The following is a 22,249-nucleotide window of genomic DNA, read 5'->3' on the forward strand; positions in this document are numbered from 1 at the left end:
TGGCTCAAACGAATATGACATTGTTGCCGCCCGTAGAATTTAAAGTAAGGGAAGCCAGCGAGCATTTGGCCTCCCTTGACATAAAATCTGCCAATCAGCGTTGAGCTAAACTGTGAATGGTCCTGGCGCACCGAAATAGAGTATCAAGGGAAGCCATCTTGGATTTAGGTGTCACTCCTAACAAATCCCATTGAGAGCATATGGCATTAACTTGAATAGTTGCATCTCGTTGTGTTGCTGTCCTCCGGTGGCTAGCTAAAATTGTCCCTGTCCAAAATTAGCTATAGATGGAGCTAGGGATTTGGACTTGTGGTTTTACTTAATTCTCCATACTGGGCAATGACTATTACGGTGATTCTGATCCATTGTTGTGACCGGCCTAATTGGATGGAAGTTCCATATGTAGCTAACTATAGATGTAGGCCTAAAAGGCTAATGTTAACTAGCCAACGTTGCCCATGAATGGAAGTTAGGCCAGCGAGCAAGCATTTTGGCCAGGTAGCCTAGGACAACAACCAATAAAAATGTGTAATGTACTGTATGATAGAGGGATAGTGTTTTGTCAACATGAAAGAGAGGAGGCTGGCATTGGAGTTTCTCTACAAGTTGGGTGAGTCGACATGTTTTTCTACTTGCACCAATGTCCACACACAAGTCAGAACCATGGACAGCCACATATTTAGCTTACGTTGATTGTACTACATTGTTTTTGGTATTAGACCAAGCATAGGTGATTTGATGTTGAAGTTGAAATGTTGCTGGAATAGTGGAGGCAGCTCCTGTTGTTTTCTTTGCGACTTGTGGTAACTCTTTGTGGTTCTAAATCAATAGTTGTTTAGTTGTCCAAAAATGTCGGAAACATTTACTGGCTTGACCATGCTGTGGGTCCTGTAACGGTCTGTTACTGTACATGCAATATGCTTTGTGGATTGTACTGGACAGAGGTTGCTATCAGTTTTTTTTATAAAACAAAAAAGGTATGGTTGAATTTATTCTGCTAGTCTTATTGTCTCTGCCTTTAGACATATACATATATATATAACTTTCGCAAGGCATATGAATTAACAAAAGTTACAGAGCAAACAACAAGGAGGGGGTGCATGGCTTCCCCAGAGATTTTACCCAAGCACTGCTACTGCTCTATAGCAGGGTTTCCCAAACGTGCACGTTTTGGGTTTTTACCCTCGGGCTACAAAGCGGATTCAAATAACCAACTCATCATCAAGCTTTGATTATTTGAATAAGCTGTGATGTTCTATGGCAAAAAAAACTACGTGCACTCAGGGGGGACCCCAAGATGTTTAGGAAACCCTGCTCTATGGTAACCGGCCTCACACTCCAGTACAGTAGGTGGCGGTGTGTGTACCTTTCAGAAGAAGTAGTAAACGGAAGTGAAAGTGACCAATAATCATTTCCAAGTTAGCGTTATTGTTGTTTTTCAGACATTTATTAATATCATGGGCTCATTTAATTGCACAGCATCACATACTTGTCCCAGGTAGTCTTTAATTCGCGTTGGTGACCGGACTTGGTTGATAGACGTTATTCTAGGTAAAGCTAGCTAGCTGCTAACAATGGCTAACTGTATGGTTCTTCACACGCAAATAGCCTCCATCATGGAGGTGCTAGCGAATGCAGCAGTGACAGAGGTCTGTAAACTCGTAGACGATGACTATGCAGTGTTTCGTTTGGAAATAACTCAAAGCCAGAAAGAAAACAGGACATTGCGGAGGAAACTACAACTACTGGAACTGAAGGTGGCACGGGAGCGCGCAGAGACAACGCAAGATCGCGTCCTCGTCAGTCGTCCCAGTAGTGTCAAGATCCTCGACAGATACAGAGAAATGACAAGAGGTACATTTTGCAGGAGGCCTGTCGCCCGGTTCATCTCGGTGCGTGTGCCTTTAGATGCATTACATTCTACGGTTAAAAGGGAAAGATTCACCACTATACATTATTTGGGGTGTTTAACCACTTCACCTACATAATTCTGAGTGATGAGGTGTTAAAGAAATGATGATGCACTATAGCGGTATTTTAAAATGTTCGTGCCAGATAGTTACACTGATAAAGCCATCAGTTGATTGAGCGTGCTGTCTGATCTAAAAATTAATAGGGTCATGTTTTGTAGTAATTATTGTGGCACAATGTGTTTCGCTAATTGCACGATCACGAATAGATATGGTTGTCCCCGTTCAATAGAGCCATTGCAGGGCTTGAAATTCAGGTACATTTTCTAGTACCATGTGAAAACTACTGGCCCAAATGAAAAAATGACTGTTCCGAGCCAAGATTATAGGAAGGCAAATTGAACATGCAGAATTTCAATCATGGGTCGCTTCATTTGCAGCCTGCGCAAGTACCTTGTAGCCAACCATACCATCTGATATTTACACCGATTGTTTGGAAAGAGCTTCATGCTGTTACTTTGTATATTGTCATGGCAGACCCTCGTAAAAATGAAATTAATCAAACAGCACTGGAAACCTAGGATCCCGCTCTTTTCAATAGTTGTTTTTACCCACCAGTTGATATTCCGATGATACATTTGTATTTTTTATTTCACCAGGTAGGCCAGTTGAGAACAAGTTCTCATTTACAACTGCGACCTGGCCAAGATAAAGCAAAGCAGTGCGACAAGAACAACAAAAAGACATTGCTCATTAACAGCTTCTGGAATTAAACTGGTTTTAAACAATTATATAGACTACAGAATAGCATTATTACAATATTCATATTTACCAACAAGTAATGTGTAATTTTGTCTTGACAAGCAAGCAGCTACATAGTGTAGGCCTACGTAAACCTTTATTTGCTAATCATGGCATGTCTGGCGGAGGACTTTTATTCTGTGTTGGTGAAATACGCCTGCCGATGTTCAACCTTGCCTCCGCTGTGAGGGGTCTAGCGTGAGTATCAGGCCATACTCAGGCGGGGCTCTCTAGTCTAGACCGAGAGGGGAAGTCTTGACATTCTTGCCTCAGCTTGGAAACCGAATGCTGATTGATAACTGTGAAGCGTCAGATGTCGGCAAGATTGTAAATGATTAAAATACAAATATACCTTTTCTGTTTTGGAGTTTGAAAATGTATTGGCCCAAGCAGGACATATGGAAAGCATGATTAACTTTGGTGAGCTCAGCAGATGTTGCCAGGCCAACGGGTAGCCCTGTAATATTCATATGTGTAAACATACTGAATTGTAATTGGATGCATTTTACCGCCATATCATACTGTGCTATGATTGGTTAAGACTACCCAAATGGTTAGGTCATGGGCAGTTTGATCCTGATTGGCTATACGTGAACATGCCAGTTATAGCTAGCTAATAAAGAGCAACATTCTGTAGTACTGCATTTTATTATTTTGTGCAAAACAAGACATGGTGTCAGAGTAAAAGGTCTTACGAGATGGAGTTCCTTCACCTCGAATGGACTGGGAGTCTACAAACTTACCCGATGCATGGCGTAAGTACAAACAGCATGTGGAGCTAATGTTCACGGGTCCTCTGAAGGAAAGAGGAAACATGCAGCTACCTGCTCCTCTGGATCGGTGAAAAAGGGAGAGATATTTACAACACAACGACACTTACCGAGGCTGAATCAAAAGGTACTATGATCGTTTTGAAGCATATGTTGTGCCGAAGACCAATACGATTTTCGCTAGGTACAAATTCCATGAGAAAGTACAGGGAGCTAGTGTCAGGGTTGCGTCAATTTGAATCTGGTATCAGGATAAACATGACATTGAGTCACCGATTGTATACCATGTATTTTATATTAGCTAAGCAATAAGTGGTAAATGCAATTTTCGTATATACGGCTCTCAGTCAAACCTCGCAGGGCAAACAGAGAACTGACTTGTTCCTGACAAAGATATAAATACTCTGACAGAGGTAGTTCCTGCTTCCGAGCCGGCCTGTCAGAGTAGAGACTGGGCGTGATTTAGACTCACCCAGCCTATCGTTGATTGTTGGCGCAGAGGCTGGTCCCAGCCCCCTAAGCTCTTCAGTGGTCAGTCGTTGTAGCTGTGTAGAATATACAGTCATCAGGCACCTGGCTCCTGTTATCTAACAAAAGACAGTTTGTTCTCGCAACACTACGTTCTGAATGTGCCCACCCAAACTCATTGCACAGTTCCTGTCATGTTATTCTGTATTTTTCCATCAAGAGAAAGGCCCATGGCCCTGAAACTTAACAATTTTAAGTCAGCTATAACACATACATCCACACAAGCCAACAGCAGATAATATTCAATCACATACATGGTAACGGGCTATAGTGCATAACACAGAATCCTCATACTAGCGAGTCTTTCGAACAGTTAGACAGAGCTGCGTCTGCTTGTGAAAGACTGATTTATGCAAACAAGGATGGGATGGTCAGGGACCGTAATTGTATTTGGAATACACTCACCGCGAGTGAGAGAGAAACATTTGAATCTTGGGTCTGAGGTAACGCTGGACAAAGCTATCGACATAGCCAGATCTCACGAGCTAAGACAGGCCCAGAAAACCATTTAGCGCGGCAGCACGAGTGCATCACGTGAACAAGCAGTGCACGCAGTCAGGCCGACATCAAAGCACACCTCCAGTGCCCAGAGAGCGCGTTTTAGAACAGAGAGAGACATAACTCAAACAGAGCGACACAAACTCAAAATGCCCCAAAACATGTGGATAAAGTGCATGGCGAACAAGGAAATTGCCCAGCTAAAGGCAAACAGTGTACTAAATGTGGAAAATGGAACCACTTTGCAACAGTGTGCAGAGCTTACTGTGGAAAAACAGTACACACGGTGAGTGAAGATGAAATGTCAGAGTCAAACGCTGATGAACTGTTTATTGATTCAGTGAGACATTGAGATAGGAACACAAGGCACAAAGTAAACATTATTCCTCTGAATAAGTACCGCACATCTGAATGTGAGTTACAGCCCAACAGGTGCAGACTGACTGGTTATGGTGGTGAACAGCTCCCAGTAAAAGGCACATGCACTTTCAAATGCAAATACAAGGAAAGTGACATGATGTTGGACTTATGTTGTTGACACTAGAGCACCTGCAGTGCTAGGTCTTAAAGCATGTTTAGACATGGACCTCATAAAGCTAGTTTTATCAGTGACAGCACCAGTAGAGACAGACAATGTACTGGAGGAGTTTGCTGATGTTTTTACAGGAATAGGATTATTCCCAGGAGAATGTACCATTAACCTTGACCCAGATGCAACCCCTGTGGTCTGCCCACCGAGAAAGATTCCCCTTGCTCTCCGTGCCCCTCTGAAGAAAGTTGGAGAGCATGGAGCAATCTGACATAGTCACCAAGGTTACAGAACAGACTGACTGGGTAAACGCATTAGTGGTGGCGGAACCACACACAGGCAAGCTCCGAGTATGTCTCGACCTAAGAGACTTGAACAAGGCTATCTAACGCCCCCATTATCCTTTACCGACGCTAGATGGCGTCACACACAAGCTAGCGGGATCACACTACTTCAGTGTCATGGATGCTAGATCAGGCTATCAAGCACACAACATTCAACACACCTTTTGGACGCTACAGGTTCCGTCGCCTGCCTTTTGGGATTCTCACCCCAAGACGAGTTTCAGCGAAAGATCGAAGAAGTGTACGAAGGCCTCGATGGAGTTGTGGCAATTGTGGACGACATCCTTGTCTATGGTCGAACCAAAGAGGAGCACGACCAAAAACTGCACGATGCTGCAAAGGTCCCGCGAGAGAGGAGTCCGGATCAACCCCGAGAAGTGCACAGTCGGCGCTAGAGGTCAGCTGCTTTGGACATCTTCTCACAGCGACTGGAATCAAGCCAGATCCACAGATCTTAGCCATAAAATAAACGGAGCCACCAAAGAACCGTGCAGAGCTGGAAACAGTGCTTGGCATGGTTAACTACTTATCCAAGTTCGCTCCCAGCCTCTCCAATGCTAATACACCTCTGTGTCAACTGCTAAAGCAGTCCAGTGATTTCCTCTGGGACAAGCAACACGACATTGCTCTCCGGGATGTGAAAGACTTGATCACAAGAGAACCAGGACCAATCCTTGCCTACTACGACCCCGACAAAGAGCTCAGACGCGTCAAAGTATGGACTAGGTGCAGTGCTACTGCAAGAAGGCCATCAGCTACGCTTCCAAATCTCACAAACTGTGAAATCAACTACGCTCAAATCAAAAAGGAGCTCTACGCCATTCTGTTCGGATGTAAATGTTTCCATCAGTACATATGGACGACAAGTCATTGTGGTATCCGACCACAAGCCCCTTGAGTCAATTGTGAGGAAACCACTAGCCGCTGCCCCGCCAAGGCTACAGAGAATGCTCCTTCAACTACAAAAATATGACTTCACAATCACTCACCGTCCAGGCAAAGACATCCCTGTCGCAGACACACTCTCCCGGAAGTTTCTTACCTATAAGGATAGCAGCCTCAGTCTCCTTGAATACCGCAACACTCCAGTCGACAACTTCCAATCACCAGCCCAGCTGTTGATGAGCCGCAGACTTTTGCTCAATCCTTCCCAGCACCAACTAGCAGACAACAACAACAACAAAATGCGATACTACGACAGGTCAGCTAGACCACTGCCACCACTGATCGACAGAGAGTCAGTTAGAATCCAGAAGCATGGCCTCTGGAAGCCAGCAGTCGTCATCCAGCCAGCTGACACTGAATGTTCATATCACGTCCGCACCGCAGGGGCGGTATACCGCCGCAATCGTCGTCACCTACTGAACACAGAACACACTGAGATGAACTGTTCCCCTGAAAGAGAACGTGATGGACTACACACACACACACACAGCACAACATACAAACCTGAATACCTGCAACACCACAAGAACTGTTGACTGATACAGCATCATATCGCACAAGGTCAGGAAGAGAGGTCGGTGCCCTAAAAGAGTTCAACTGTAAACTTGTTATTGAAAGTTCACTTAATGCTTTGGTATTGTATTTGTTTGAAATGTTAAGATGTTATTTCTACAGTGAAAGCTGAGTTGCTGAGAATCCCTTGTTTGAAAAGTAACAGTATGTTGGATTATTGTTTGAGTCTGTTGATTCATTTGGTGTAGTATGCAATATAAATGGTTACTTACCTTGAGTTCAAACTACCGTAATTGCTGGATTATTAAGCGCACCTGAATATAAACCGCACCCACCCACTGAATTATTTAAAAAAATATGTATTTTGTACATAAATAAGCCGCACGTCTATAAGCCGCAGGTGCCTACCGGTACATTGAAACAAATGAACTTTACACAGCCTTTAAACGAAACACGGCTTGTAACAAAAATTAAAACAGTAGCCTACCAAGAAAGTCATTGGTCACCATCTTCCTCCTCCTGTGCACTGAAACCACTGAAGTCATCTCCTTCGGTGTCGGAGTTGAATAGCCTCAGAATTGCTTCATCCGATGTTGGATCATTTTCATTGTCGCTCTCGTCACTTTCATCCGGAGGCAAATACCCCGCTGAGCTAATGCTGCACCTTCAACACGCAGCAGTCCAGCCTTTCGAAACCCGTTGATGATAGTGGATTTTTTGACAATGCTCCACGCTGTCAGGACCCACTGGCAGACTTGACCATAAGATGCTCTTCGCCTGCGGCCCGTTTTAGTGAAGGATTTCTCCCCACTTGTCATCCAAGCCTCCCACTGAATGCACGATTTACACTGATGTAGAGTGGCTGCAAATACTTTGGGCCATCTGCTTTTCTTCCCTCTGAAAGCTTTTGTTGTCTTTCTGCACTGAGTCAGTTCCTCTCGCTGCGGTTTCCAACGTCTTATCGACTCATTAAGGCCAAGCTCCCATGCAGCAGCTCTATTTCCTTTTCCAACAGCCAGATTGAATCGCCTTCAACTTGAAAGCTGCATCATATGCATTTCTCTGTGTCTTTGCCATGATGAGTGTGACACAATTACTACCATAATCAGAATGATGGGATGTTTGAGCGCGCTCGATTTACGTCACATTATGTGACGGTGCTCAGTTTTTTGGCGGCATGAATCTTGTGAAAGCGGGAAAAATCCATAAATTAGCCGCGTCATTGTATAAACCGGAGGTTCAAAGTGTGGGAATAAAGTAGCGTCTTATAGTCCGGAAATTACGGTACAGACCATATATTCAAAAGAAACCCTTAGAATATGTAAACATTTGTTTTAAAAGGGAGATGTAATATTCATGTGTAAACATACTGAATTGTAATGGGATGCATTTTACTGACATACTGTGCTATGATTGGTTTAGACCACCCAAATGGTTAGGTCATGGGCAGTTTGATCCTGATTGGCGATAAGTGAACATGCCAGTTATAGCTAGCTAATAAAGAGCAACGTAAAGAAATATCCTGTAGTACTGCATTTTATTATTTTGTACAAGGTGTGCAAATCAAGACACTTCCTTGTCCAATTGTGTTCCCACCCTGAAAGCAGGCTCTTCAGAGCCTCAGATCAGGCATGGGTGTAACAGCACTCTTCTTGCGTTGTGTAGAAATCAATCATCGACACGAACTCCAACTTGTAGCACCAGTCATGGAGCTTTATTCTGATAGAAACAGCACAAAATTGCACGTCATTGCAATGTACAGCTCATCATCCAACTCAGCACTCACACACTGTACACAATATACAAGCCCCCCACCAGACACAGTAAGTTGCTAGCTAATATTAGCTGGAATTCTTTACAACAAAATGCATAAAATATGCACCAAAAGAAAAATGCTAAATCTTGTGGTGTTCTAATAACATTTGCAAACAAATTGATATAAATTGTAAATCATTTAAATCACGTGGGGGTATAAAAATCACTTGACGTACAGTGCTTTGCAACCAACAACTTACCACTGGTTTGGTGCTTGTTCACTGGGACGAGTCTAACTGAAACATCCTCGTAAGCAAGCTACGCAAACCAGCCAATAAGATGCCATGTTGAGTAGGCGAAGGCAAGACAAAAACCAATTGGCAAGGGGAATCACCAATATAACCCTGTTACATGAGCAAATCCAGTCCTCGGAGCTGGAGTGGTCACTTTTTCCCCTAGCAAACACAGCTGATTAAACAAATTACATTCTAAACTGAAGATGATGATTAGTTGATTATTGGAGTTAGGTGTGTTAACTAGGGCTGGAGCAAAAGTGTGACACCGATCAGGCCCCGAGGACTGGAGTTACCCATCCCTGTCCAAGCTCAACTGATGGTGGCAGTCAAGACCGACTGGGATAATGAGTACATTTTGTTGTTGGTAGCAATATAAGCTCTCTTTTTACACGAGGCAGTGTTATTCAGTACAATTGTGATCAGTTCGGCCATAATGATGCTAGCTAGTACCACTACAAGTCAAGATAAAGTTTAGCTAGCTAGCTTTGTTCACTATACCTAAAATGTACTGTAGTCTAGTGTTATAATTAACTAGCCTCAGTGCAGGTCATTAGGAGCAAAACTGAAGAAATACTTTTCGAAGCGTAAATGTGTGACTTTGGCTTTAAGACTCATGAGTAACTATACCCATGTTGGAGCTAGCTAGCTAACTTTTTGCATTTGGTTAGGATCCCCATTAGCTGTTGCAAAAGCAGCAGATACTCTCCCTGGGGTCCAAAACATGTCTCATTCCACATCTTGCTGCTACACAATGATTGCCCATTCATTTCTAATAGTGTTTTTGTCTTTTGCGCACAGACAATACCACTTAGATACAAAGAAGTTTATGACTCAAGGACATGTGAAAGGTCCCATAACAATCTCCACTTGTATCAAAGTGACTCTGAACACCTCAAATACATCATATGCAAGTATACCCTTTGTAGAACTGTAGTATTTATATATTTTGTTGTACTAATATATATATGCCCTACATTGTCATAACTGTTCCTGCATACTACTGTGTAAAGTCACCTCGTCTCCAGAGCAAATACACTGTCTGGAATACAAGCCATGTATATCGTTAAATATATTTGCAATATAAAATCAACTGTTTTATTGAAACATGTTCACTTGCCAACAAATGATACACCAACTCCCTGCATCATTTGTTTTAGCAGTACGATTGTAGGTAGTTTAGACAAATGTATTTCATGAATATCACAATGAATTGATCGAAGTTGAAGTCAACACTATTGGTTTCTGATGCAAATGGAATCATGTTGTCACTTGTTTCACAATTGTACTGACAATTTTTAAAATATAAAAATTTGATCAAACTCCATTATACAGTACCAATCAACTGTTTGGATGCACCTACTAATTGCAGGGGTTTTGTTTATTTTGTCCTATTTTCTACATTGTAGAATAATAGTGAAGACAATGAAACAACACATATGGAATCAATCACCCGACCTCAACCCAATTGAGATGGTTTGGGATGAATTGGACCGCAGAGTGAAAGAAAAGCAGCCAACAAGTGCTCAGCATGTGGGAACTCCTTCAAGACGGTTGGAAAAGCATTCCTCATGAAGCTGGTTGAGAGAATGCCAAGAGTGTGCAAAGCTGTTATCAAGGCAAAGGGTGTCTACTTTGAATCATCTAAAATATATTTAGATTTGTTTAACACTTTTTGCTTTCTACTAGATTCCATATGTGCTATTTCATAGTTTTGATATCTGTCAAATTATTCTACAATGGAGAAAAGTCAAATTAAAGAAAAGCCATTGAATGAGTAGGTGGGTCCAAACTTGACTGGTACTGTATATGTAACAGAATAACTTTACGTCCGTCCCCTCGCCCATACCCGGGCGCGAACCAGGGACCCTCTGCACACATCGACAACAGTCACCCACGAAGCATCGTTACCCATCGCTCCACAAAAGCCGCGGCCCTTGCAGAGCAAGGGGAACTACTACTTCAAGGTCTCAGAGCAAGTGACGTAACCGATTGAAACGCTATTTAGCGCACACCGCTAACTAAGCTAGCCGTTTCACATCCGTTACATATACATACGTAAAAGGAGTGGTTCCGTAAGAAGCATCTCAAAGTCCTGGAGTGGCCTAGCCAGTCTCCAGACCTGAACCCAATAGAACATCTTTGGAGGGAGCAGAAAGTCCGTATTGCCCAGCAACAGCCCCGAAACCTGAAGGATCTGGAGAAGGTCTGTATGGAGGAGTGAGCCAAAATCCCTGCTGTAGTGTGTGCAAACCTGGTCAAGAACTACAGGAAACGTATGATCTCTGTAATTGCAAACAAAGGTTTCTGTACCAAATATTAAGTTCTGATTTATCAAATACTTATGTCATGCAATACAATTCTGGATTTTTGTTTTAGATTCTGTCTCTCGCAGTTGAAGTGTACCTATGATAAAATGTACAGACCTCTACATGCTTTGTAAGTAGGAAAACCTGCAAAATCAGCAGTGTATCAAATACTTGTTCTCCCCACTGTATGCATTACACTCAGAGTCAATGAGGGACTGATTTAGACCTGGGTTTCACAAAAGAATCGTAGCACTAAGAATCTTTCGTCTCAATGGAATTAAGATTGTGGTGCTTTAATGGTTTTGGGAAACCCAGCCCAAGTGGGTGCGATTTAATGATCAGGTAGAACATAAAGCTAGCAGGCCCCAGACTTCGTAGGGTAAGAGTTGATTCCCAAAAACGTAAGGTTATTTTCATTGTTTGAAACCCCCCCCCCCCCCCTCCCTCCCCTGGAATGTTTAGGTATTATGAAAGCGAGCTAGATTTTGGTTTAGATAAACACGTGTAGTTCGCTTGCTAGTTAGCTAAACCAAAAAGCATTTCATTTGTCACATGCGGCTGAATACAACAGGTGTAGACTTTACCGTGAAAGATAATTAAAATCAATGTTTTATTGGTCACATACACATATTTAGCAGATGCTATTGCAGTTGGAGCGAAACGTTTGTGTTCCTATCTCCAAGAGTGCATTAGTATCTAACAATTAACAATACACATGTAAAAGAATGGATTTAACAAATATTAGGAAGAGCAATGCCGGAGTGGTATAGACTAAAATACAGTATATACATATGAAATGAGTAAGGCAGTATGTAACGTGTTAAGGTAATTGAGGTGATATGTACATGAATGTAGGGTTAACGTTAGCTAAGTTACCTCAGCTCGACATCTTCTTTGCTGCACTGATTGGATGCCTTACTCTTTTGAAGTGGACAAATCAATGAAAAAGCATCACTTTTCAACGTTCGACGATCTGGTGTAAGGTATGCGCCTGGAGTCAGGAAGCAGGTGCAGAAGGGGAGTTTAATAAACACGAACAAGGCAGATAAACAAAACAGGAGATGCGTACTGAACGTGAACAAAACCACTAGGCCACAGAGGGCTAAATAAAGGGAGCGTAATCAAGGTGATGAAGACCAGGGGTGCGTAATGATGGGGAGCAGGTGCATGTGATGATAGGTGACACCTGGCAACCTCATTAGTTGAGACTTCAGGTCCGTTTCAAAATCCCCTGTCTGAAAGTGCTGCCTACAAATACTGGCATTTGGATATTTCTCAAGGAGAGTATTCACATCAACTGGATCCAGTACGGTACTACGTCTTGAAATCGCTATGAATTCTGGATGTTGTGGTTCACTTACAACCAAGAAATGTGGATGGCCCGTTTCTACCGGTGAAATGCAGAAACGCTCATATATGCGTGTAGTGAGCAAATTCTCGATTCTTTATGAAAAATGCTATGTTAATAACATATTCATGGACATATATAGTGAAATAGAGCAGCGGTGAAATTTCCATTTAGCCAGAATTCGGTCTTGGTCAATTTTTGGGAAGTATGCAATAAATTCCCCTGATTACTTATCTATCTTGCACAAAGACACTATCATATTCTAAACAGATAATTGATTTACTGCATTTCCTATTATTTACTAATTTGAAACAATATAATACATGGAACATAATATCGATCTATAATTAGTACTCTATATCAAGAAGTAATCCGAAGAGTTACCTTACATCCTTGCCAATTTTACACAGTGTCAATAGGGTCAAATATACCATTCAGCATTGACAGTGGCTAACCTAACCACCTCACACCCCCCCCCCCCAATCACTCTCTCAGGTGAAGAACATCTCACTGGAGACTACAGGAGCTTTGTGAAGACAGCGGAACACAATACATGGAGAGATGACCAACCAATAAATGTTGATGAGGGGAGTGGAACCTCAACCCAGCACGTTATTGTGATAGAGGTCAGTGTAACAGTACATCAAATGTGGCCAGTTTATTTCAGAAAGGCTCCCCTCAACTAGTCACTTGCTTACATGTACATCCTCATTAGAGCTTGTGAGACATCTAATTTAACTAATATTGTACCTGTAATAACCTCCTCTCTTCTTGTGTCAGTCTGCAGATGCAGAGGCTGTAGGTCTTAGGGCCAAGCAAGAGAGGTCTGAAGGAGAGGAGGACCCATGGCACATAAGAGACATCCAGACTGGAGCGCCCCCTGTTGCCACGGAGGACACCACAACTGCCTCAGCGCTGCCAAGGACCCGACGCAGCATCACGGAGGTCAGTGGAACGCAGAACGCCATCAAGTCAGAGACAGACACCAAGACTTTTACTGTAACACAAAGGCTTTTACACACAGGATCTGACCACAGGTCACACCCAGAGAGACTGGGGGGACTGGGCTGTCTTCCTGCTCCCGGCTCAGAGTATTCACTTTACGGTAGCCCGAGGACATTTCATTCCCATCGGGATGCGTTAGAGACTGGCAATGATCCGTCTTGTTCTTCTACTACAGAGATGGACCCTGACAACATGCCTTTGGGTTTAGAGGCACAGACTGATCTGTCTAGAGAGGTCTGGAACCAGTACAGTAGTAGTGTATACCCGGAAAGGTGCTTAGATAAGAAAGGGGAGGGTTTGGTCGAAGATGAAGTGACTGTGAAAGTGGAGGGCGACATTTCTCCCACATGGAATGCAGATAGTCACCTAGGATACAGACTCTCACAGGGCAGCGATTTCTTAGATTACAGGGAAAGCTTAGAGACTAATCCAAATAACACAACCCACTCCCCTTTACACACACTCAAGGATTACAACCCGGTGTCCACTTCAATGGGGACTTCCGATTCACACGAACGCAGCCTTTTCGATCAGGTATTGAACTCAAACGACAGGGCTAGAGCCCAGACTCAGGGAAGGGGAGCAACATCTGGCAATAGTAAAGAGAAACGGTTCCTCTGCATGTTCTGTAACAAAGGCTTCAGCTGCCCCCAGAAGGTGGAGATCCACCAGAGGGTACACACAGGGGAGAAACCCTTCAGCTGTACCCAGTGTCACATGCGCTTTGCCCAGGCTGGTGACCTGAAGCGGCACCATAGAATCCACACAGGGGAGAAACCCTACAACTGCCCCCAGTGTGAGAAGAGGTTTTCCCGCCAGCACCATCTGAAGATGCACCTGAAGGTCCACACGGGAGAAAGGCCGTTCGCATGTGCGCACTGTGGGAAGAGGTTCTCAGAGAAGAGCTACCTCAGAATACACCAGAAGAAAAAACATTCCACTCTATAACATAAAGTAACCATTCCACTCGATGGCATCTGACGTTTAGGTCAAACCCTACTTTAACCCCTTACACTTGTGGGAATTGGCCTATATGGATGGAGCTAAATTGAAATGTTTCTTACAGAAGAAATAGGGAAAGCATATGCATAACCATGGTAGCAATCAAAGGGGAACAGTTTGGAGATTATGTGAAAGTTATTAGACTAAATGTGAGGACACAACAGTTCACCTGACAAGACTGAATCCAAACATTACATTGTTGATTTTATGCACATTTTACATTTACTCTACTTATGTTTTACTCTACTTATGCCACATATGTTTAAAACTAAATCAGAAAATACTCTGGATACTTTCAGTAACGTAATAAGAATATTCCTGGATGTAGGGTAGGTGCAACATAAGACAACAAAAATTATACGGGTTTGAGTGAGGTGTAATTGGTGTTTTCAAGTGGCAACACACCTCTCCAAATTGTACACTGTTCCTAAGTAATGTCAATGCACTTTTATATCTTAAAGAAGAGTCTTCAACTTTAAGGTGATATTTTTAGCTCTCCTAGCTGTGCCGTTGAGGAACTGGAGCAAGCACACTTGTGGTGGTTTTGTTTGGAACACAACCCTGCATCCCAGCCTTTACACAAGGACTGTTGTTTAAGCAATCCAAACACAGTCCTTTTACAAAGCACAATCTGGGTCAGGTGTTCATCATTTGAAACCTTGTTCTAATGCCAACATGAATTATAAACGCTGAATTATAAAATATGTCTAACAGTGTTAGGCTTTCACACAAGGCAATTCAGAGAAGCAGATCTTAAATGTTCATGCACATGGAATAGAGTCAGAAGTAAATTCAAATGCGTGGTCTGCGGCAACTCTTCACAATACAACAAACAGGCTCATTCTGTTCAGGACAAACCCAGGGTATAACGCCATGTCATCTTGTAACTAGGGCTGTTGCAGTGACCATATTACTGCCACACCAGCAGTCATGACTGCGGTAAAATTCCACTTGTCATGGTGATCTCACTTTATGCACTCTGGACATGCTTTGTTAGTACCCAACTTGCTAACAACCATCAGGTCCTAATGGCTCCATTGTCCCTCTAACCACTCTGACATCACATCAAACACATATCATCGAAACAGAACGCCTATAGTACTCTTAAAACTCACGTCACTGTGATAATCAAATTTGAAGAAAAAAGTTCAACAGCAGGTTGACAGTGTGAAACATGGTCGTTCTGGATGTTGTTTCAACATCGGTCTAGCCTATACTCAAAGTAAACGAATTCGAGTAATCGCCTCGGAGTGTGGCCTGTATTATACTGGATAGATTTGTACCTTTCTGCAACGCTCCATGTGTCGGGGAGAGAATGTATAGCTCTAGGCGATGCTGTTGGTTAATTGATTGATTGTGCAGTGCGGCTTACAAGTTTGCCTACAATTAGTGAATTTGTATTTGATTTTGAATAGCCTAGTTAAAGGGCATTTAAAAAAAAATAGTAATTGATTGGGTCAGACATGACCTTTATACATATCTCACCGCCAGGCGTTCCCATCTCCTCCTCGCTCCCCTTTATTCCTGTCTCGAGCGCGCAGACGGGCTGTCAACAGTTTAGTGAAATATGTTTCACTATCGATGTTCCGGAAGAGATTTCAATTGGTTTCCCAAATTAAGCATTGGGTAGCTGCAGGAACAAGGTTGGTGGCCTCCATTCGCTATTCGAGTGCCAACGGATGAAATTAATATTTTTCCTCGGCCACTGTTGATAATGGGCCATTCTAAATCGACATTTTACATATTAGTAAAGACTAGATTAATTTGAGAACAGTCTGATGTGTGGAAATATAATCAATTGATGAGAGAACAGCTGTGCAGCCTGAGGCAAGGAACAGAGATCGAGCTTGTTCTTCTTTCTACTTTCTCAAATCATCAATATCCTATAGTCACACCATGCAGCCCATATATATTTTGCTTTCTAAGGCATTCTAAGGTTTGTATCATTCAAAACTAAAGTTGCCAAATAACTAAAAAAACTAGCAAAAAGGACCTGTTTCAATTGATCACTTTTTGTACGCTCAACATAGCCACTTCATATGCGCAGTAATTGGAAAAATATGACTTAGCAAAGTTCAATTATATTCTTCTTACTGTAAAATAAAATAAATGGCATATGACTTAAGCATATATTGTCAGCTAGACTTAATAAGCCTACAGCCTATGGCATGAAGCATAGCCAGATAACATAGGTCTACAGTAGGCCAACTCATACTCTGTTCTTCTGAAATACATTTTCTTCATATCATAATGTTTATTTAGACCTGACTAAAATAAATAATGGATTTATTGTGTTGGTATATATTAAATTGATTTATTATACTTTTTTAAATGTAGATGTTCCAAAGGCCCGCATCGGCAGCTTGTATGGGCGGAGGCCTGGAGATGCTTAACGTGTTTATGTTAATTAACGGTCAATTACCGTGAGGCCTGCAGTCTCTTGCATGACAAAATTTCATGACCTCAGCCCTCTTAATTTCCATTTCCCTCACTCAGACAATATAAACATTTGCAAAAGTTGCCCAATTAGCCAGATGGAGGGATGCATCTTCTTGTAGTGTGGTGCTCAAGTTCAGAACGTCCGTCAGTCAAAACCCATTCAGCGCTGAGACCCTGGCATGTTACTGTACAGCCACTTCCTTCCAATTTATGTGCATTTTCATCGTCAACAGAAAAGCTCCACAGATGCATTTGGAATAAGGAGAGTAACTAACATATTTCATTATTAAATATTCCTGAGTATAATATTGCATCCAGACATACACTGAGTATACCAAACATTACCAACACCTTCCTAATATTGAGTTGCCCCCCTCCCTCCCTTTTGCACTCAGAACAGCCTCAATTCATCGAGGCTGGCCCATGTCGACTCCAATGCTTCCCACAGTTGTCAAGTTGGCTGGATGTCCTTTGGGTGGTAGACCATTCTTGATACACACAGGAAACTGTTGAGCATGAAAAACTCAGCAACGTTGCAGTTCTGGACATAAACCAGTGTGTCAAATCTTTTGTTTTGCTCATTCACCCTCTGAATGACACACACATCTCAATTGTCTCAAGAGTCCTTTAACCCGTCTCCTCCCCTTCATCTACACTGACTGAAATGGATTTATCAAGTGATTTCAATAAGGGATCCTAGCCTTATCTGGTCAGTCTATGTTATGGAAAGAGTTCTTAATGTTTTGTACACTCCGTGTGTAAGGCATACATAAGCCTAAAAAGTATGTTACATATTGTATGTAGGCTATAATGATGTTCACAAATGCCTATTTCATTACTTCCATTCAACTACTTAATTTTTCCCCCAGGACACTTTTTTAATGAGAAAATGAATATAGTTTATGCAGAATTATGTATATGTGTGGTTTTCATATGGTGTATTTAAAACTTGTTTATGGTTAATAAACACAGAAATGGGACTTTTCATTCTAAGACTTTCATTGATACTCTCTTTAGTATACAGTTGTGGCCAAAAGCTTTGAGAATGACACAAATATTAATTTTCACAGTCTGCTGCCTCAGTTTGTATGATGGTAATTTGCATATACTCCAGAATGTTATGAAGAGTGATCAGCTGAATTGCAATTAATTGCAACGTCCCTCTTTGCCATGCAAATTAACTGAATCCCCCAAAAACATTTCCACTGCATTTCAGCCCTGCCACAAAAGGACCAGCTGACGACATGCGATTATCTCGTTAACACAGGTGTGAGTGTTGATGAGGACAAGGCTGGAGATCACTCTGTCATGCTGATTGAGTTTGAATAACAGACTGGAAGCTTCAAAAGGAGGGTGGTGCTTGGAATCATTGTTCTTCCTCTGTCAATCATGGTTACCTGCAAGGAAACACGTGTCGTCATCGTTGCTTTGCACGAAAAGGGCTTCGAAGGGGAAAGGATATTGTTGCCAGTGAATCAACAATTTGTAGGATCATCAAGGAGAGTGGTTCAATTGTTGTGAAGAAGGCTTCAGGGCGCCCAAGAAAGTCCAGCAAGAGCCAGAACCGTCTCCTAAAGTTGATTCAGCTGCGGGATCGGGGCACCACCAGTACATAGCTTGCTCAGGAATGGCAGCAGGCAGGTGTGAGTGCATCTGCAGGCAGGTGTGAGTGCATCTGCACGCACAGTGAGGCGAAGACTTTTGGAGGATGGCCTAGTGTCAAGAAGGGCAGCAATGAAGCCAATTCTCTTCAGGAAAACCATCAGGGACAGACTGATATTCTGCTAAACGTACAGGGGATGGACCACTGAGGGCTGGAGTAAAGTCATTTTCTCTGATGAATCCCCTTTCTGATTGTTTGGGGCATCCGGAAAAAGGTGAGCGCTACCATCAGTCCTGTGTCATGCCAACAGTAAAGCATCCTGAGACCATTCATGTGTGGGGTTACTTCTCAGCCAAGGGAGTGGGCTCACTCACAATTCTGCCTAAGAACACAGTATGGTACCAACACATCCTCCGAAAGCATCTTCTCCCAACCATCCAGGAACAGTTTGGTGACGAACAATGCATTTTCCAGCATGATGGAGCACCTTGCCATAAGGCAAAAGTGATAACTAAGTGGCTCTGTGAACAAAACAGATATTTTGGGTCCATGGCCAGGAAACTCCCCAGACCTTAATCCCATTGAGAACTTGTGGTCAATCCTCAAGAGGCGGGTGGACAAACAAAAACCCACAAATTCAAAGCATTGATTATGCAAGAACGGGCTGCCATCAGTCAGGATATGGCCCAGAAATTAATTGACAGCATGCCAGGGTGGATTGTAGAGGTCTTGAAAAAGAAGGGTCAACACTACAAATATTGATTCTTTGCATCAACTCCATGTAATTGTCGATAAAAGCCTTTGACACTTATGAAATGCTTCTAATTATACTTCAGTATTCCATAGTAACATCTGACAAAAATATCTAAAGACACTGAAGCAGCAAACTTTGGAAATTAATATTTGTCTAATTCTCAACTTTTGGCCACGACTGTACATCACATCTGATCTCACCCTATTCTGCATACATCTGACTACGCTTTATACCAAATATACACTTACTAAATATACCTACACTAACATACCTATTGTACACCTCAAAATAGTTTAGTCAGATTTCTCTAATGACGACTTATCATAGCCAACTTATTCTTTACCAACAACATAGGTCTACCATGATAATAATGCAATTTAAAAATCAGACAAAACAGGACAGATAAATAGTTTAGGTTTGGCGAACACAGGGGAACTAGGAAGGCACAAAAGGGGATGGGGTGACAGAGTCAATCATAGACGCTAGGCTATATGATAGGTTTAACAACAGTGAAGCTATTCTGTAACTACAGTATAGGACTCAAACGTAGTGGGGATACTCCATGTTGAAAGTGTGTTTCTTATCTGTGTGTGTACGTACCTAAGGGAGTGTATGTCTGTAATCGGTATCACCTCTCTTCCAGGAGGAGGATGGTCCAGTGGTGCTGCTGGTGAAGAAGGAGGGGTGTGAGGAGGATCTGGGGAACCCTGAGGGGACCATGGTCATGGATGACAACCAGACTACACCTCCTCCTGAACCCACAGAGGAACCAGCTGAGCAGAACAGGTCCACACACAGTTTCACTGAGGTGAGACTGAATGATCAAAACATTAGTGTCAAGCAATCAAATCAACTAATATGTTTGCATAGTACTCATAGCATTCCCTCATTGCCCAATCAGGAGATGCTCAATAGCAGGGTGCTCATATCAGATTTATGGATCCAACATCCTCTCTCTGTATCTCTTAGTTAGTAGACATGGAGGATGGGAAGCCTGATCTGCTGCTGGTCAAAGAGGAGACAATAGAAAACGGACCAGAGAGCATTGATCTGCTGAGTGGACTAAAGATGGGGGAGCAAGGTAAGGGAGAAATACATAACAGCCTACATACAGTAATAGATCTTCAATGGGAATACTGATACGCCTGGCTATTTATTTTCATTCATAAAATTAAATCAATACAACTTCTTTAAATACAAAAAAACATTAAATATTTACTTCACCAGGTAATTGACTGAACAAAATGTGTAGAGTTTCCTCTGACATGTTTGTAAAGTCTATTTTGTAACCCCTTCCTGCAGGTGGTTGGCTGGAGGCTAACAGACGAGACTGGACAGCCATCTTGGATTCCCAGACAGGTGCATCCAAGGGCTCAGGGGATGACATCACTGTGCAGTCCAGGACCAGAGGCGACATAGTGGAGGTCAGTGGATGGAACAGCATCCTCAACTCTGGGCTGTTGTACAACACTGTTAACCACAGACAGAAACAGACATCTGAACTTCGTCTCCATGACAACAGACTGGCTGAGACCTGGGCGAGGCGTAGACTTGGTCTCCGGGGACGGGGAGGTGTCAGTTTGTGGCGGAAGAGAATAGAAACGGACTCGGCTAGCGATGCTCTGTCCTGCTCCTATAGTTGTGATTCAGAGAGACTGATGGGGCCTCAGGTTAACCCCCTAGCAGGTGCTGCCTTCAGCCTGCCTTCTATAGGATCTATCAACTGGGACATGGACCCTGCAACAACACAGACACTCCCTGCCCTTCATCCTCCTCACACTCTCCTAATGTTAAACCAGAACTCAGACAATGCCAGTGCCTCAACACTAAATGGCTACACAAGCCCATTGACAAATGACAGTAGTGGAGATGGAATCTGTAAAGGTGGCTGCGCCAAAGAGAAGAGCTTCCCGTGTTCGTTCTGTGAGAAAGCCTTCAGATTCCCCAAACAGGTGGAGATTCACCAGAGGGTGCACACGGGGGAGAAACCATTCCTCTGCCACCTATGCCGGGTCAGTTTCTCCCACTCGTCCAGTCTGAAGAGGCACCAGAGGGTCCACACTGGGGTGAAACCCTTCAGCTGTACCCAGTGTCACATGCGCTTCGCCCAGGCTGGTGACCTGAAAAGGCACCAGAGGGTCCACACAGGGGAGAAACCATACGGCTGTACACAGTGTGAGAAGAGGTTCTCACACCAGCACAAGCTGAAGATGCACATGAAGATCCACACGGGAGAGAGGCCATTCACCTGTACACACTGCGGGAAGAAGTTCTCTGAGAGGAGCTACCTCAGGATACACCAGCAGAAAAAACATTCCACTCTGACATAGAAAGTAACCATTCCACTCGTTAGACGTTTAGCTCAAACCCTGCATTAAACACAGATTAATTTTCATTGTCAACAGAAAATAGCCACAGATGCATTTGGAATAACAAGATTAACAGATTTCAGTGTTAAATATTCCATGGTAGAATATTGTATCCAGACATTGTGAGCTATATAATCCTACAGTCTGCTACATATTGTTTGTACTGTGTAGGATGATGTTCACAAATGCCTATTTCATTACTTCCATTCAACTATTAAATGTTTTTCCCAAGACACTTTTTGATGAGAAAATTAATCAAGTATATCGAGCATTGAGACGTGTATGTGTGGTTTTCATATGGTGAATTTAAAACTTGTTTGTTTAATAAAGACAAAATGGGACTTTTCATTCTAAGACTTTCATTGAGACTGTTTAGTATACATCACATCTGATCTCACCCTGTTCTGCATAAACCCAACAGTGCTTTATAACCAATATACACTTACTAAATATACCTACACACTAACAAACACCTACTGTACATGTCAAAGTAGGTTTGTCTGGTGGTGACTTCACTGATCATAGCGGACTTAT

General features: G+C 42.7%; 1 protein-coding gene across 1 annotated transcript; it reads left to right on the forward strand.

Annotated features, from left to right (window-relative positions):
• The first annotated feature begins 1,391 nt into the window (after window positions 1-1,391).
• LOC124019090 (sal-like protein 4) lies at window positions 1,392-22,063 on the forward strand. The gene is made up of 6 exons (XM_046334452.1): window positions 1,392-1,854; window positions 13,039-13,169; window positions 13,324-13,488; window positions 19,990-20,154; window positions 20,316-20,427; window positions 20,649-22,063. The coding sequence occupies exons 1-6, from the start codon at window positions 1,575-1,577 to the stop codon at window positions 21,674-21,676; spliced, it is 1,881 nt and encodes a 626-aa protein (XP_046190408.1). The 5' UTR covers window positions 1,392-1,574; the 3' UTR covers window positions 21,677-22,063.
• The last annotated feature ends 186 nt before the right edge of the window (window positions 22,064-22,249 follow it).

Source organism: Oncorhynchus gorbuscha, unplaced genomic scaffold, assembly GCF_021184085.1.
Source record: "Oncorhynchus gorbuscha isolate QuinsamMale2020 ecotype Even-year unplaced genomic scaffold, OgorEven_v1.0 Un_scaffold_7:::fragment_2:::debris, whole genome shotgun sequence".
NCBI lineage: Eukaryota > Metazoa > Chordata > Actinopteri > Salmoniformes > Salmonidae > Oncorhynchus > Oncorhynchus gorbuscha.